General features: G+C 51.5%; 1 protein-coding gene across 1 annotated transcript; it reads left to right on the top strand.

The window, feature by feature from the left end:
- Positions 1–248: 248 nt before the first annotated feature.
- LOC129333893 (lactosylceramide 4-alpha-galactosyltransferase-like) lies at positions 249–2,119 on the top strand (the record flags this gene model as incomplete). The annotated part of the gene is made up of 2 exons (XM_054985835.1): positions 249–1,206; positions 2,100–2,119. Coding segments are annotated over exons 1-2 (978 nt in total), but the record flags the coding sequence as incomplete, so codon positions are not given.
- Positions 2,120–17,718: the final 15,599 nt, after the last annotated feature.

Genomic DNA, 17,718 nt, shown 5'->3' with positions numbered 1-17,718 from the left:
TGCACCACTGTGCATGTGCAGAAGTTGGATAAGTAGTGTTTTTTACAATAGCCCAAGAATCTCCAATTTGTATTTGCAAAATCCCAAAGAAATTCAACAAAGGGGGCGGAATTCATTTCAGCTCCAAACAAGATTAAAAGATTTTGTGATTTATTCTGATCACAGTGTTACCTTTTAATGATTTTTCTCTCTTTTTTGCAGCTCATTTGGGCTTTACTCAAAGTTAAAAACTTCCCAGCAAGCAAACCATGTGCAAAGTACTGAAATTAACCAACGTGGTGGTCAGCCCCAGACTCTGGGCTGTGTTTGTTGTCATCTGTACGTTTATCTCCTTCAAGTTTTCTTGGAGAATGACCTGGGATGCCAAAGACAAGAGCCAAGCCTACAGCTTCCCTGCTGAGTTTAAGTGTCCGCTCTCTGTGCCTTCTCCCTCTCCTTCATCTGGCTGGCCTTCTCCTTTGTCCAAGAATGTGTACTTTGTGGAGACATCAGAAGAAATCAAACCTAGCTTCCTGTTTATGTGCTCTGTTGAATCAGCAGCCAGGTTTCACCCAGAATCCAAAATTATTGTCCTTATGAAGGGCTTAGCAAAGTACAATATTACTTTAGCAAAGCACTTGAACTTTCCCTTGTTCAGTTGCTTCACCAACATCGAAATCAAGCCTTTGGACATGAAGGACCTTTTCTTGGATACTCCCCTGGCTGACTGGTATTTCCTTGCCCAACAGAGGTGGGAACCTTATTTCTTGCCCATTCTTTCTGACGCCTGCCGAATAGCCATCATGTGGAAATTTGGTGGAATCTACTTAGACACAGATTTCATTGTTCTTAAGAGCTTGAGGAACCTCACCAACGTGATTGCTCTCCAGTCAAAATCTTTACTCAATGGGGCTTTCCTGTCCTTTACACCAAGACACAAATTCATAGAGCTCTGTATGAAGGAATTTGTGGAAAATTACAGCCGTTGGATATGGGGGCACCAAGGCCCACAGCTCTTCACCCGTGTTTTTAAGAAGTGGTGCTCCAACCACAGCCTCCAGAGCAGCAAAGGGTGTAGAGGCATCACTCTTCTCCCACGAGAAACCTTTTATCCCATCCGCTGGCAGGAATGGAGAAAGTATTTTGAAGTGATCAAAGCTTCAGAGCTTTCTGAGCTATTGAAAAATACCTACGCAGCCCATGTCTGGAATAAGAAAAGCAAAGGAACACAACTTGATATCACCTCTAAAGCGTTACTAGCTCAGCTGAAATTCCACTATTGTCCTTCAACCTATGGGCTAATGAAGACCTATCACTAAAGGGAGACATCGTTGCAGACTTCTGCTACAGATAAAGACACAAGTGAGCTCAACGTTTTAGCCATTTGGCTATGTCTGTACAGTTAAAATGTTCAACCACAGACTTTTTGATGTATCAAATTTCTATCCATTTAATCTTTTTCTCAAACACAGCCCTTTCTGTCCAACACAGATAGTTGTAGAATATTTCCTGCAAGATACTGAACTCCAGGCTACTCTTGCCAGATTATTAGACCAACGGTCCTTTTTATCCAACATTCTATTTCACACAGTGGTCCATCAGGTGCCCTAGAGGTGCCCACAGCACTGCAGTGGCTGGTCTCCTTTCTCCACGATTGGGGACAGAGGGTGGCGCTTGGGGAGAGGGTGTCATCTCGTAGGCCACTGGTTTGTGGTGTGCCACAGGGAGCGATACTCTCTCCATTATTATTTAATATCTATATGCGCCCCCTCGCCCAGCTGGTGTGGAGTTTCGGGCTTGGGTGTCACCAATACGCGGATGACACCCAGCTTTATCTGTTGTTGGACGGGCAGCCTGGATCGGCCCCTGATGCCCTGGAGCGTGCTTTTGAGGCTGTGGCTGGTTGGTTGAGGCAAAGTCGGCTGAAATTGAATCCCACGAAGACGGAGGTCCTGTATGTGGGTCGTGGGGAGATGGCTTTGGGACCCCGGCTTCCTACACTTGATGGGGCAGCACTTACACTGGCCCCGAGGGTTAGGAGCCTGGGGGTGATTCTGGATTCCTCCTTGAAGATGGAGGACCAGATCACTGCAGTTGCCAGGTCTTCCTTTTATTATCTTCGGCAGGCCAGGCAGCTTGCCCCTTATTTGTCTCCCCGTGACATGACTACAGTGGTCCAAGCAATGGTCACCTCTAGGTTGGATTACTGTAACGCGCTCTACGCTGGGCTTCCCATGGGCCTGATCCGGCGGTTACAGAATGCAGCAGCGCGGGTCATTGCTGGAGCACCGGTGTGGGAGCATATTACACCGGTGCTACGCCAGCTGCATTGGCTGCCAGTGGAGTACCGAATCAGGTTCAAGGTTTTGGTGTTAACCTACAAAGCCCTACGCGGACTGGGACCGACGTATCTGAGGGACCGTCTCTCACCATATGAGCCCCGGAGGACTCTCCGCTCTGGCGGAAAACATCTTTTAAGTGTCCCTGGCCCTAGGGAGGCCCGCCTGGCGTCGACCAGGGCCAGGGCCTTTTCAGTCCTGGCCCCGACCTGGTGGAATGCTCTGTCTTGCAAGACAAGGGCCCGGCAAGATTTGCTTGCATTTCGCCGGGCCTGTAAGACAGAGCTATTCCGCCAGGCATATGGCTAACGCCGGGCAGTGCCCGCCCCCCCCCGTGAAGGGGGGGTTAAACCATCACCCCTATGCAAACACAGAGGCAAGTTTGAACCACTGGGCAGCATGAATTGTTATATTTAATGTTTTTAAATGTTTTTAAATGTATTATTTAATGTTTTTAAATGTTTTTAAACATGTTTGTATTTGTTATCCGCCCTGAGCCTGCGAAAGCGGGGAGGGCGGAATATAAATATAATAAATTAAATTAAATTAAATTAAATTAAATTAGAGTTTGCCAGTACAGCAAACTGGCCATGGCTTCCCTTGGCATTTAAAGGTTTGCTGCCTCTGAATATGAAGCTTCCATGCAGTAACTATGGACGGTAGCCACTGATGGAATGCTCCTCCAGGAATCTGTCAACTCTCCTTTTAAAAGAGTCTGTGCTCATGCTATTATTACATCTGTTGGGAGTGAATTCCACATTTTGCTTATGTTGTGTAACGGACTCCTTCTATTAAGTTCTGGGACTTGGCCCATAGTGATTTCAGTCAGACAGTGATTTCAGCTCATAAGAACATCTTTATTGCCAAATACAACTAACTCGTGCTCCCGAAGGAACCAGATCTATGCACCCAAAATATGCCCCTTTTCAGTAACCCACCAATAAGCACACATGCAACTAGGATCCTTCATTTGCATGCACTGAATACAACACATCATATTTACTAAGGCAGCAATTGGCCCGCATCCTGGAGGATCGACTGGCTTCTGCTAATCTATTACCCAATAGGATTTCAGACCTGAGCCTTGCTTTACCTTGCCTTGCTTTACCTGAAGCTAGCCCCAAACATAATAACATAATAACTTCCTTCTGTTCATCCTGAATCTACTCTATGAGTGCAATCCAATATCCTTGTAATGGGGAAGATTTACTCTGATTTATGAAAGCAATGTCCAGTCATGGATTAAATATCCTTGAATATGACATGTAGGGTTTGGCTCACATTCATTTCATGAGTCACAACGAGCAGAGAAATTTCATCAGGACTTCAACAACTTTCTCCCTACTATCAACCTGAGCCTGGACCACTCTACACAACAGGTACACTTCCTGGACACCCCTGTACAACTACATAATGGATGGATAAATACCACCTTATACCAGAAACCCACAGACCGATACTCATATCTACATGCCTCCAGCTACTACCCTAAACATACCACTCGGTCAATTGTCTACAGCCAAGCCTTACGTTACAATCGTATCTGCTCCAATGCTCTTGTTACCAGAACTGCTCTTTTATTATAATGGGGAATTAGCTGTAGCAGTCTGTAACTATTAATATTAAGCGAGGATCATAACCTATGTTTACGGAGGTCCCGATCCCAGACACTCTAGTGAAAAAGAGGCAGACAAGGAGTAAGGTCCAAACACGTGTATTGAGTGTAGCGTAAGCCTAGCTTGCACAATCATACAAAGAACATACAAGGTCTAAGAAATACAGAGTAGGAAATACAGAGACATTCGCATTAGCTGGTTCCCAACGATGATAGGGGAAATACTCACTTATCCTGGAGCGAAGCAGAGACACAACAGCGAGGGTGGCCCAATGCCAGCACTGGGACCACAGACGGACAGCAAGGAGGTCTGGATAGGGAATGGCCGAGGCACCGAGTGGTCTGGGAGACCAGCTTAAATACCCCAAAACGTACCCTGGGGCTGGTGCTTTACTTGGTGGTTCTCACAGATTAAAACAAAGGGTCTAATGGGCTACTGAATGGCTTGGATGGGCCACTTTGGTAATCAGATTGTGATAAGTGACACCTCAGGAAGAGGGGACAAAAGAGGGAGGGGGAAATCCAAGTGGGCTGAAAGGATGTTCCAGCGGACAGGGCTTGTCCTGATGTCATCAGCTTTGGAATGCGGAGGTTTCTTTGAGATGCATTCTTTAAGTGCTTGGGATGGTCGGCACTTAGTTCCTTCTCCGGGGCGGCTCCTAAGATATGCAGAGCGGGGCGAGGGGCTCTCGCTGCGGACGTGGTGTGCCCGCTTCGCCGAAATGGCTTCTCAAAGCAGTCTTCTTCCCAGGGTCTTCTGGGTGCCTGAGAACATGGATGCCGGCTGGGCATAGCTGGGGCTGGATAGCAGGCTGCCCGGTAGCGAGGGCAAGCTCGGCGACCGGCCCGCGGGAGGCTCCAGGCGGGAACTGACCAGGGAGCGCCTAGCCAGGCTCGCTGGAGGTTTCCCCGGCAGGCGCCCGGCTGCTAGCAGCGGCTTGGGCCCATATGAGGCAGGCTTCCATGGAGGCAGCGGGAACAACACTTTAAAACACAGTCCAAAGCAGGGAACAGGCACGGTCCGTGGCAGATGGCAATGCAGGCACGGGGCACACTTGTAACAGAGTCCAAACACACACTGGGAATTCCAGATACAGGTCAGGGCAGGGCTGCCCAGAAAGAGAGTTCTTTGTGCAGTTATCCAAACATGGAGTCAGTAAACTACACAGTCTATTGCAGCAGCAAGGTAATTGACACGCAGACAGGAAACTGACACGTGTATCAGAACACACACGTGCAAAGCAATCTTTGTGCAGCAGTGAAACAGTAATGCAGGAAACTTTAATACAGTTCATAGCAGGCTTCAAAGCAGGGGAGGGGGCCTACTTGGCAACAATTCCCCCCCTCGGAGACCCCGGGACGTCAGGCGCGTGGGTCTCCGAACTTGACTTCAAAGGCGAGGTGGTCGGCAAGTCCGGTGGTCGAGCTTCGAGCGAAGAAGGAGTGGGAAGGGAAGGAGGGGGAGGCGTCACTCAAAAATTTAGTTTAGAGAACCACCTAACCGAATAAGTGCAATTTAGATCAGCCAATGGGCTGCAGGTCTCTGGGTTCACACCAGGGGGTGTGCTAAGTGCAATCGTCAGAATAAATAGAAGCAATAACAATTCATGGTGATATGAGCAGCAATGAGCAATTCATGCATATAAATAGCAATAATTCATATTTGTGTACATTGATCAATTCATGGATGAAGGTAATTCATACGGAATTCATGATGGATTAAAAGCACTAAAACCAGGGGCAATTCATATACATGGATCAATTCATAAGCATAAGTTTAAAAGCAAAGACAATTCATGGTTCAATTCATGAATTTAGGAGTAAAAGCAATTCATACAAGGTAAAGTGAAATGTGCAAGCAAGGCATAATTCATTGAGGGTAGGCTAATTCATAGATAATTAAAACCATAAATACATAAATACATAGGATTAAAAGCAATGATTCGGGAGGTTAAAACCAATAAAGCAGCAAGAGTAAAAGCAAGTGCGTGGAAACAATTCATGAGGGGTGAGCGGCGGAAGGGCTCATAGGGGGGGTCAGAAAAATAAACTCTGCAATCAAAAGACCAACTCATGCGGCCAGATTAAAACCAAATTCATAGAGCTTAAAAATCAGAAATAAAATAACCTTTAAAAGAGACCGTTCAGGAGGGGTCCCGGTTAAAACCAAATTCATAAAATAATAGATATGCTAGAATTACCTCGGCGGAGGGAGTCGGGTTAAAAAGGCAATTCCTGAGGTTAAAATCAAATTCATAGGGATAAAGTTCATGGGCGCACTTGCAATAGATAGAGAGAGGGACTAGTTCGGGGCTAAATTCATGGGAGTTAAAATTCATAAAAGCAGTGGAGGGAAACTCATAAAACCATAGAGTAACAAAGATCACAGGCGGCTCAGTCCGCAGTACAGCTGCTGGACTGGGTTGCATATATACAGGAACAAGCAAACTTAGTCCATGTGTTCCAAAACACACTTCCACCCCCCCTTGTTGTCTGCGTCAATCCGCAGAGCAGGGTCGGTGAGCGGCGAGAAGGGCTTCAGGCACACAGTTCTAGTCCTCATGGAGGTGGCGCTGCTGGCGGTCGTTTGGAGACGGGCCGTGGGCTGGGAGGCAGAGAGATATGTCCCCCCCTAGTCCACAAGAGGGCCTCGGAGCGGTGTCCAGCAGCAAATCGTCCATGGGGCCGGTGCAGGATTCATACACATAATAAAATCCAAGCATAGTTCATAATAACATAAGCAAACAAACGAGGGTTAAAGGAGGGCGCCAAGAATAACCATTAGGGCAAGAGGAGGTCTGGATTGTAATGATCCAGACGGTAGGACAGTTGGAGTTGCTGGAGCTGTCGGCGGCTCCAACAGCCCAAATAAAGCAGTGAGGCACACAACAGAACTTGAAAGGCCAAAATAACGATGATCGGGTGCAAAGCCAAATTGTAAATTCCAGTGGCAGTGGGGCTCCAGCCAAAGAGGGTTTCCCACCACGAGTGCTCGCCGGTGGTCTTAATCCGCTGGACAAGATCCAAAATCTCCTTTCCGTTGTGGGACACAACCAAAGCAGTGGTGTCCCCGTCCCTCTGGATGCTCTGGAGGGTGCGGTGAAGCTGCAGGTGGGTCAGGAGCTCGTGGATTAATTCCAGACCGATGCCAAGGGAGACTGGCTTCACATAACGATAGATGGAGGGTGCCACCAGGATCTCTTCTTGGGTCCAGACCGGTACCGTGTAGGTGAAGTCGCAGGCTGCTACCGAAGACAGGTTGCAAAAGCAGCGGTTGACTCCCGGGATCACGGGCTTGAGCTGGAACAAGTTCAGGATCACAAAGTCGCAGGCCGTTCGCACGCAGGCACATCCTTTCCCAAGGTAGACCACGGCGGAGCTGTTCTCCCAGACGACCTCGAAAGGGCACTCATTGAGGGCGTCGACTTGCGGGGCTACACAGGGATGATGAGGTGCAAAGGCTTGGTCCTGGCAAATGAAGCCGGTCTGGTCTCGATGCTGGCACCCTTGGAGGCTGACGAGCTGCCATCCGGTCGGGGTGAAGCGGGCCCAATGGTCGGGGTGGCGGGCGTAGAGGACCTCGGTGTCGCTGACTTGGAGTCCCAGAGGCACGACTGGATACACATGGAATGACTCGTGCGCACTGGCCGTTAATAAAAATAATTTAAGCTCCTGGGTGGTCGGTGAGAATGAGGAATTTACGAGAGACCACCAGGATTCAAGCTCCAGTTCAATGGGTGACAATTTGGGCATAATCAATCTTTTAATTTCCAGGGGCAAATGCCCATCCGTGGCTTGCCGAATTAGCCCCATGGCCACAGCCTGGTTTAATTGTTGGGCTTGCATACATGCCATGGCTATTGACATGTTGCGTTCCAAAGACTGTGTCCCTTTGAGCAGCAGAGAAAAATCTCTTTCAATTTGACTCTCCCAGTTAACTAAAATGGAGCTGATCTCGTGTTGCCCATTCGAAATGGAATTTAGGGACTGCACCACCGGTTTACCTAAGTCGGAGATGCTAGTCGTGATATGGGCAAACTTATTAGCGAGAGTCTCAATGTTGACCGAATCCATGATTGCTAAGCCTCCGGCTGCAGGAGCAGTCCAGTCGGCAATGCTTCGTCTGGCACGCGAGAGAGAGGGGGAGGGATCGATCCACAGTTGTAGCCATGCATTCCAACCCTTGCTACCGGCCTCCAGATAGGGAGCGCACTGCGGCAGCCTCTGGGTTATATTTAACTCAGCTAAGTCTATGCGGATCTCTTTTAAAGACATTTGCGGGCGGACTAGAACTCTCTCTCGAATGTCAGTTTTCAAAACATGGGAGCCCACTATATGCGTGCCGCCTTGGCTCAATTGCTTATTGCTAACAATCAAAGGGTCAATTTGGATGGTGTGGGTCTCCTGGGTCCGGATCAGCAAGGAATAATTGCCTGGTTCGTGAGTCAAATTTACAAAGAGCAGCCCAAGCCGGTGAAATTTCTCTACTAGGGGCTTGGTTTGGCATTCGGGCGTCTGTTGAACCAGTATCCAATCGGGTGGGCCATGTTTGGCTAGGTCTTCCTCCTTTACAATCCAGGTCAGGTTCTCCCAGCGCTCTATAGCAAAGGAGAGAACTGCGCCTGAAGGGGGCGTGATAGTGACTGATGCAGACTCAGTGGTAGTGGTGCCTAGTAGGATGGTCATTCTAAAGGGGTCTCCTGCCTTCCATACTGCGGCCGACACTAAAATAACTTCACAGTATGGTCCGAGAGCCTCAGTGACAAATGGCGAGGTTTCGAAGTTGGCAGGGGTGGTATATTTGTCTACCACCGGGACTGCGGTGGGGGCTGGCCTTATACGGGGAAGAAACATACATGGAATTGGAGCAAGTGGTGACACTGTGTCAGTAGGCGAGTAGCACACTAGCTCTTGGGACATTGTTTTCACTCCCACACATAAAATAACAAGCTCTGGGGGTCGGATCCACTGCTCTTCGCAACTGCGGAAGTTAGTGCGATCCGTGGGGGTGGTCATATTACTCTGCTGCACAACTTTGCAGACCATCATTTCATTTCCTGCCAGGGTATTTATACATCTCCAGTGGGGGTAGGGCATTAATTTGGACGGGTGTCCTTCTATTAGGGTGCCTGCCAGCACGAGCAAACACAGAGTGGCCAGGTGCCTCATCTCCTGGCCTTCTTTTTCCTTTTGTGGTGAAAATTATCCTGGGGAGACCTGCGGATATAAGTACAGGTTCCCTGAGTTTATTGCAGCAAAATAAAGTGAAGCAGGGAAAAAGAGGGAGGGCGTTTTTCTGCCAGCACTGTTTATTAAGCGGGGTTCGAACGAGAAGTCCCAGAGCACTAAGCGAGCCTTCCAGCTTGTTGCTCTGGGGAGCTCCTGTGCGGGGGCTTCTTTCTAAAGCGTGTATATTTCAGGGGGGACGTCTTTACGTCGAGCAAGGGTCGGCTGTGCGTTAGGCGGGATTATGCAAACTCGCCCCAGGGGTCCCTGGGTGCCTAGGCTATGTGGCCTTCAGGTGCCCCTTGCTCGGTGGCGGGCTATTTTTATTTTGCGGGCTGAGAGCTATCGGTCCGGCTCGGCCTGTCCTTGTTTTTTTAAAAAGAAAAGAAAACTAAAGAGCGGTTTCCATTAACTATAAGGGTTGTTGCTAAAGGAGACCTTCGTTCTATTTTTCTAAAATAATTTTTAAGTAGGGGTGGTTAGGGTTAAAGGTATGTTTTATGATGGTTTGCTTTTGCTTTGCCTTTTTCCCTCTGCTTTTTTGCAGGACCTCATGTATGTATTTCAGCGGACCATATTTTTTCCTAGGATCAATTTTTGGAGGGACTCCCTCGGGAGGCCCCAATTTCATGTTAAAAGAAAGAAACACACAAAGCAAAAGCACACGGGCGTGGGTTATTTTCAGGTTGCCCTCACTTGGAAGGCCTGGCAGGGCTTCATTATAACTTCAATATGTCTCCCCCCCTTCTTTTCCCTTATACGGTACGGGCAAGGGAAAAGATTACGTGGGGCGGGCGGCTGCTGGCGGAAAGGGCCGAAATGGAGCCGAAGGCGCTCGGCGGCGTTTATCGAAAAGCGGCGGAGGCGGCCGAGATCTGTCGGCGCCACTGGGTCTGGGTTATTTGGGGGTCATCTTGGCGCAGGGGATTCTGGCTATGTAAATGAGGCACGCTGCCCCTTGTGCGTGGCGAACGCACCCCAATAACATGTTCCAGAGGGCACATATTTACATAATACTGGCGGGTCTTTTACCTTTGCACTAAAGCGTACTGGCTGGTGGCGCCGTATAGCAACTCACCATGACGAATATGAACATTAGTAAAAGAGAGGTGTTGGGCTATCTGGGGGACCTTTTCCAGGGGAGGCACGGCCCTCAAAGCCAAAGCCGACCATCATGCGAAAGCGTGGGTCTGGCAGGTGAGACCCCGAATCTACGTAGATGCGGGATCTTCACCAGCACGGTGGGTGAAATGTTTTCAAATACAGAGATCACCTTTATTGGTGTGTCTCCAATATTGGAAATGCATTCACTCTTGGGCTAAAGCCTCTCCAACCACTTTCACACAGCAAATCTCTTTTGCCTGTGCAATTTTTTTCCGAACATGCGGCCTACAATCCAATTGAGAATCACTTTCGGTGGTGGTCCTATTTGGCTTTGATTGCCGTGTCTTCTCCCAAGGGTCCCAACTGTGGGGCCCGCCTAATGAGGTCAAAGAATAGAACTGGAAAAACTTTTACCATTTACACCGATATCTACATATTCTATTGTTTCTTTTATTCTAAAGCTACAAAAGTCTGATCTAAGGGGACACACGGTATCTCTGGCCCAGGGTGGAGTGATATCTGGCGAATCACTGGGCAGAGGGGGGCTGGGCTGGTGGTGGTTCCCCCAGGGTCATACACAGGGGGGGCGGTTTGCAGCGGCTTCCCTTTCCATTCTTTTAATTGAGAGGCATGAAAGTATTTTAGCCACGTTCCTCCTGTCTTTCTTTGGATGGCTACCTGATAGACAGCTGGGGAGACTCTTTTTGTGATAGGGACTGGGCCTTGCCATTTGGCTGCTAGTGAATGCGCCTTTTGCGAAAACTTCCTGTACAGAACGAGCTGTCCTTCTTCCCACTGCCTGGGGTTCCTGACCCATCCTAGTTTGCGGTCCATATCTTTCTGAGCTGTGCCCAACCTCTGGGCCACTTGCATGTGGACGGCGTGTATGGATGAGAGCAGATCCTGGACCCAAGCATCATTAATCACTACGGGCTGCATATCGGAAGGGAGCTGCGTATCTAGCCAGAAGGCTTCCGGGAGCTGCATTCTTCGCCCTGTCATTACCATATGGGGTGTGAGCCCGTGAACTGCGGTAGTGCCTCTAATGGCCATTAGGATTATGGGGAGTTTTTCATCCCAGTCTCTCCCGGAGGAGCGAACCATCTTGCGGAGAGCCTCCTTGAGGGTCCGGTTGGTTCTTTCTATGGCGCCTGAAGCTTGAGGGTGGCCTGCTATGTGGAAGCGTTGCTGGATGCCCAGTGCTTTACAAAGCTCCTGTGTTACTTCTCCGATGAAGTGTGAGCCTAAATCAGAGTCCATGACTCTCACGATGCCCCATCGCGAGAAAACATTATTAAACAGTAATTTGGCTGTGGTGGCTGCATTGTTGCGCTTGCACGGAAACGCTTCGACCCATTTGCTGAAGGGGTCTATGACAGTGAGGCAGTAGCGATTGCCGCGAGCAGTGGGGGGGAGAGGGCCGATAAAGTCAATCTGTATGCGAGCCCAGGGTCCATCAATTCTCTGATGCTGGAGGGGAGCTCTAGGTCCGGTGGGGTCTGCATTGACCATAGCGCAGGACAGACAGTTGTCCACCCATTGCGCTACTTCGGTGCGCATGCCAGGCCACCAACCAACCTCTTTTACCCTTTCCAGAGTCAGATCCTTGCCTCGGTGTCCTTGCTCGTGGACAAACTGAATTAAGTCAGCCCTAACTTCCAATGGCACTACCCAATGGCGTTCGCCGGCTGCATCTACTGCCCAAACTATGCCTTCCTCTTCTCTGATCATGAGTCTCCCTGTCTGATCCCTTCCTGCGGCTAGGAGGTTAGTTATTTCTGGGTCAGATAGCTGCAGTCGTGCTAGGTCTAGTGTTCCTGCGGTTCCCTGAGCTTGGCTGCGGGCTTGTGCCCGAGTGGTGACAGGGCGGAGGGGACAGTCGGTGGCTGATTCCGGTAGGGGAGCATTTTCAGTGGCGGCTGCCTTGGCTGCGAGGTCTGCCTGGTCATTCCAGTAAGCGGTCTCTGAGTTTGTCTTCTGGTGTCCCTTGACATGGGTCACCTGCGTTGGGCCTGAGCGGGACTGGAGGAGTGCTGCTACCTGCTGCCATAGCTGTAGGTGGGCTACGGGTTTCCCATCGCTAGCTCTCCACCCCTGATTCTGCCATACCGGGAGCCAGACCGTGGCGGCTTTGGCCGTCCAATCCGAGTCTGTGTAAATGGCAAGTGGGCTTTCTGGGGGCTCAAACTCAAGCACTGCCAGAAGCGCTTGCACCTCAGCCGCTTGGCTGGAATGGGGGCGGGCTGGACCTTTGAGGGTATGGGCATCGCTCACTCGCACGGCGCCGTAGCCTGTCCGAGGGGAGCCTCCAACGTGAAAGGAGGAGCCGTCACAGAACCAGCATGTGAAGCCGTTCTGTCGGGCTTCCTCTAGCGGGACTCCCCAAGTAACTGGCCAGACAACCTGTGGTGGCGGGTCCAGGGGGCACTCGTGCTCGGTCCCGGTTACCAATAGGCCATAGGGGGCTGGTGGCTCAGTGGTTTCCTTTTTGAATTCTACTCCGCGGTTGACCAGGGCCAGGGTCCACTGTGCTATGCGGGCGTTTGAGACTTGTCCGTCTTGTATTTTGCCAGACAGAATATATTTGAGAGGCGTGTGGGTAGTTTGAACTATTGTACGGGAGCCTCCTATGATAAATTCCCAATGGGTCAGACTCCAAACTAGAGCAAGGCATGTCTTCTCGCATGGGCTAAACTTAGCTTCTACTGCGGTTAGGTTGCGAGAGGCATAGGCTACTACTCTAGCGGTTCCCGCTTGCTGCTGGGTGAGCGTGGCTCCTATGCTCTTGTCTGATACTGCTAACTGGATAAAGAATGGCTGAGTTACATCTGGATGGGCTAGGGCCGGGGCTGCGGCCAGGCTGCGCTTTAGCTCGGCTAAGGCTGTCTGTTGCTCCGGTCCCCACTCCCAGGGAGTGTTCTTCTTGAGGAGAGCATAAAGGGGGCGAGCTTTGTCTGCAAAGGACTCAATGAAGTCTCGGGAAAAGTTAAAAGTTCCTAGAAGGGCTCTGAGGGAGGGGACATCGGTGGGTGCAGGCAGCTTGGAAATGACCTCCATTCGCTGGGCGTCCGGGGTGCGACCCTCGGGTCCCAGGGTCAGACCCAGGTACTTGACGCTGGTCTGAACCAATTGGGCCTTTTCCCTGCTTGCCTTGAACCCAGTCTCGCGGAGGAGTTCCAGGACTTCCCTGGTGATTTGGCGGGCTAATTCTTCCGTGGGGGCGTGGACTAAAATGTCATCCACGTAGCTCAGTACGTGGGGCCTCGAGGAGGGTTGGAGGCGTTCCCACATTTGAACTACATGGGCATGACAAATGCTGGGGCTGGAGTGGAATCCCTGGGGTGTCCGCTTGAATGCGTATTGCTGGCCGCGGAAAGTGAACGCGAACTTGTACCAGCAAGACTCATGCAACCGGATGGAGTGGAAGGCATTGGCCAGGTCTATGACCGAGTAGAACCGGGACCCAGCGGCAATGGCCGTTAGGATCTCATTATACTTGGCCACAACCGGGGCAACTGGAGGGGTGGTGGCATTCAGGGCACGGAAGTCGACCGTCATTCTCCAGGTCACTCCATCTGCTTTCAGAACTGGCCACAATGGGGCGTTGCAGATGGACTGCATCGGGAGTATGACGTCCCACTCAAGGAGTCCTTCTATAGTCTTGGCTATCCCTGCCTCAGCTTCTGCTGGGTACTTGTATTGTCTTTGGGGAGGGGGGTCCTTTCCTTCAATCAGGACGCAGGCGTCCTTCACTATCCCACACTCGGCTTTATCTGTCACCCACACTTCGGGAAAGTCCTGAACCCAGGGATCTCCGGTGACGGGGGCGAGAGGAAGGGGGGCCTTGAGGGCTGCGCATCGATGGACTGCATTAACAAAGTCGGGGCCTCCCGGGATGCGCCACAGGAGCCCGTTCGCTAGGTCAATGGTCAGTCCCTCGGCACGGAAAAATGGCATGCCCAAAAGTCCATCGTCTTCTCCCCGGTTTGCGCACGCTGAAATCCGGGTGGCCAGGTTCCCAACGGAGAGGGGGATATCCTGCCAGACCGGGGATTCCTGCGTGCCGCCTCCAAAACCGGCGAGCTGCATGGTTGTGGGGGTCTGGGTGCCCTTTGCAACTAAGGTGGGCCGGAGTATATTAAGAGAAGCTCCGGTGTCTATAAGGAGAGTGGCAGGCTTCTTCTTTTCCCCGGGAGTCCCGATCCCTGCCTTTACTGTCGGTCTCCCCCATGTGTCCGGCTTTAGTTTGGCAACTATGCCCACGGAGGGAGACTGGGACTCGGGGCAACCCTATTCTGATCCTGCACTCTGGTCGGTGGAAGCGGCGCTTCTTCTAAAGGGGTTGTTGGGGCTCGGGTGCTCTCGAACCGCAGCTATCGGGGGACTCGAGAAGGGAGGGTCTGGCGGCAAAGGGGGCGCCGACGGAGGTACTGGGGGCTGCTGCTGGTCTTCCCACTCCATGATCGCCTTCATTAGAACGGACGTGGGCTTTCCGTCGAAGAGCTCCATGTTCGCTCCAATGTTTTTGAGGCGCATCCAAAGTTCCCAACGGAGGGAGTCCCTGGACTGGGGCGTGCTGCCTCGGTCCCGGTAGCCCTCGTGGTCGCCCTGCGATGCTCCCCAAGCATTAGACTGATCTGGAGGCGGGTAGACCTGATGGTGGTACGGGTGCGATGCTCGCGAGTGAGAAGGGGCTATGGGTACATCCTGCAGTCGGGGCTCGTGGGGTCCTTGCTGGGAGGAGGAACTGTAACTCGGGGTAGGCGCAAAGGAAACTCCCGGGCGGTAGTCCCTCGGCCCTCTTCCCCGGTTAAAGCTACTGCTCCTTCCCCTCAGGATTCCTCCCCTTGCCTCCGGATACGGGCTGCGTCCCTGTGGTCGGTACTGAGAGTGAGGGCCATGATTGGCATAGGTAACCGCGCTAATCGGCTCGCTTTCCTTCCTACGAGAGGCTGGGGACTTCACATGGCGGATGGCGCCGGTCTCTCGCAACAGGCCAGCAATGCTTCTGATGCGAGCCTCCAGGTCTCCCCATGAGATGCTCCCGGGCTCCACTCCTGCTAGTGCTAGGCGGGTGGTACTATTGAGTCCATCTAAGACTGCTCTCCTGAATTCTAATTCGTCAAAGTCGGGTACATCGCTGGCATCCAAATCTACTTCATCTGCTAGCTCAGCAAGAAGCTGCTTTCTGGCTAAATATGCCTCTGGGTCCTCTCCGGGTTTTTGAGACTCTGCGATGTACAGGGCTTTCAAACTTTTGGTGGGCCACAGGAATGCACAGATCTCCTTAATTGCTCCATACTGGCTGCGTGTGGCTAGCCTTCGGTTAGAGATATAGGCATTCAGGGCCGAGACTATTTCAGGGGCAGCGCATTGGCGGGCCAGCTGGGCCACATCGGAACCACTAGCGGAGGGCTGGGAGGTGGTCACATGGGTGAACCACTGGATGGCCGTGTCTCGGTTTAGGGGTCCCATACGGTCTGCTATGGCTTGGAGCTCATCGGGCCTCCAATTGCGGGTTTCTTTAACGACCCGGTCTGTTTTCCTGCCATCCTCGTCCATGGATACAATTTCCTTGGTGGCTATTGGGTGGAGGGGCTGTGGAGCTTCCGCAGGCTGGGGCGAAGGGGGTGACCAGTTGTCGGTACTACCTTCGGGGAGGGCCAAGAGGGCTGCGGGATGCACGGCGGAAATTACGGCCTGCTGCATTCCCAGGTGCTGCTTTAGAGCCTCTAGCTCCCTCTTACAAGCGGAGTGGTCTGCGGAGGTTACCTTGGAGTGGTTATGCTCTGCCATGAACTGGGCGGCATGGGTTAGCTTAGCGATTCTTTCCTGTCCCTCGACTACTGCATGTTCAGCCATGTCGGCACGAGCGGTGGCCGCCTCAGCCTTGTGCTGGGCGTCCTGGAGGGCGGTAGTTAATCCTTGTTTTTCCAATATGAAATTGACGCGTTCAGCGCGCCACTCAACTGCTTTCTCCTCATGGTCTCTTTCCTGTTCGACTAGTTTGGCCCTGAGACTCTGGATTTCTAGGTGCAGGGCGTCCTGTTCTCGCGCTGCCTTCTCCTCTAGCTCCTTCCTCTCTTTGTCCTGGGCTATTCTGAGCCTCTCTATTTCCTGCTCACTATCTTCCTGCGCTATATGTAATTTATTTATCAGGGACACGCTGTCCTGTAGGGCGGTGAAAAGTGCCCAAGCTCCGTATCTGTCCTTCTTGCTCGACTTGGGTTTCTCTTTCTCGCAAAAATATTGGAAGGCGCTTCTGACTATCTGGAGTGGGTCGGGTCCCTTGAAGGAACCGGCTTCCCAAGGGCAATCTCCCTTCTTAACTAGCCACTTCTCCAGGCGGGGCACGGTGGGGTTTGCCCGGTACATTTTTACTTTTTAGTTTAAGGCTGATCTCGGGGGAGGTTAAAGAGTGGATCAGCGACAACCAGGGGTGGGGCGATTAAAGCTGCTCAAGGGTTTTAACAACTTCTTCCTCTCTATGTTCCTTTTGGGAGGTTTATCCTTCCCTCAGGTCCTCAAGGGTTTTTACCAGGGGGTTTTAAGGTTCTACTTCAAGGGGATTTTTAAGGGTTCTACACTCGGCTCTTCTCCACCGGGGGAGAAGGAAAATTCCTATTCCCGTTTCAAGCTTGCCTACAAGCCACGGGACCAGGAAACGTTTACTGGCTCGGAGGGTGCTCTCAAGCTCTCTAAGCCCAAGAACCAAAAACGCTCAGTGCTTCCAAGCCTCTGCTCAGAAGCCAAAGCTCAGGGGTCTCCCAAGCCTATGCGCTCAGAAAACCAAAAAGGGTTCCCAAGCCTCTGCCCGGAAACTGCAACTAAGGGGTCTCCCAAGCCTCTGCTCAGGCAACCAGAAATGCTCCCAAGCCTCTGCTCAGAAGCTGCAAATGCTCTCAAGCTCTCTGCCCAAGAACTAAACTCAAAGTGTCCCCAGGCCTCACGCTCAGAGACAAACGATTAAACTGTCTCCAAGCCAAGACCAAAAGACTAAAAGCGCTCAAGGACTGCCTCTGCAAGTCCCCAAGCGAAATTGCTCAGGAGTAAAGCTTACTGTACTCCCAAGCGAGGTGCGTTCAAGAGTTCTAACAACTCCCAAGCAAAAGTGTGCCCAAGAGTCCCACTGACTCCCAAGCGAGGTGTGCTCACGAGTCTGACTTAAAACTCGCAAGCGGAAAGGCGCCCAAGAGTCTAACTTAAAACTCTCAAGCACGGTGCGGCCGGCTGCCGCGGGGCTTCAGGAACCTGGCTTTAGATTCCCAAAGCTAAACTAAACGAACAGACTAACGATCCCTTCACGTTTCCTCCGGAGCGGGGATTGAAGCCTAAGTGCTGGCAGGAACGGGGGTTTGGACGGACTTAGGAGAGACGGGGGAGGGCGGAAAAGAGTTTTATATGTGCTGCTTCAGGATATATATATCTATAGAGCCTACTTCTGGGATCCCACCC

This window comes from Eublepharis macularius, chromosome 7, assembly GCF_028583425.1.
Source record: "Eublepharis macularius isolate TG4126 chromosome 7, MPM_Emac_v1.0, whole genome shotgun sequence".
NCBI classification, from domain to species: Eukaryota; Metazoa; Chordata; class Lepidosauria; order Squamata; family Eublepharidae; genus Eublepharis; species Eublepharis macularius.
The sequence above is the reverse complement of the archived record's forward strand: the minus strand, read 5'-3'. Positions and strand labels throughout refer to the sequence as shown.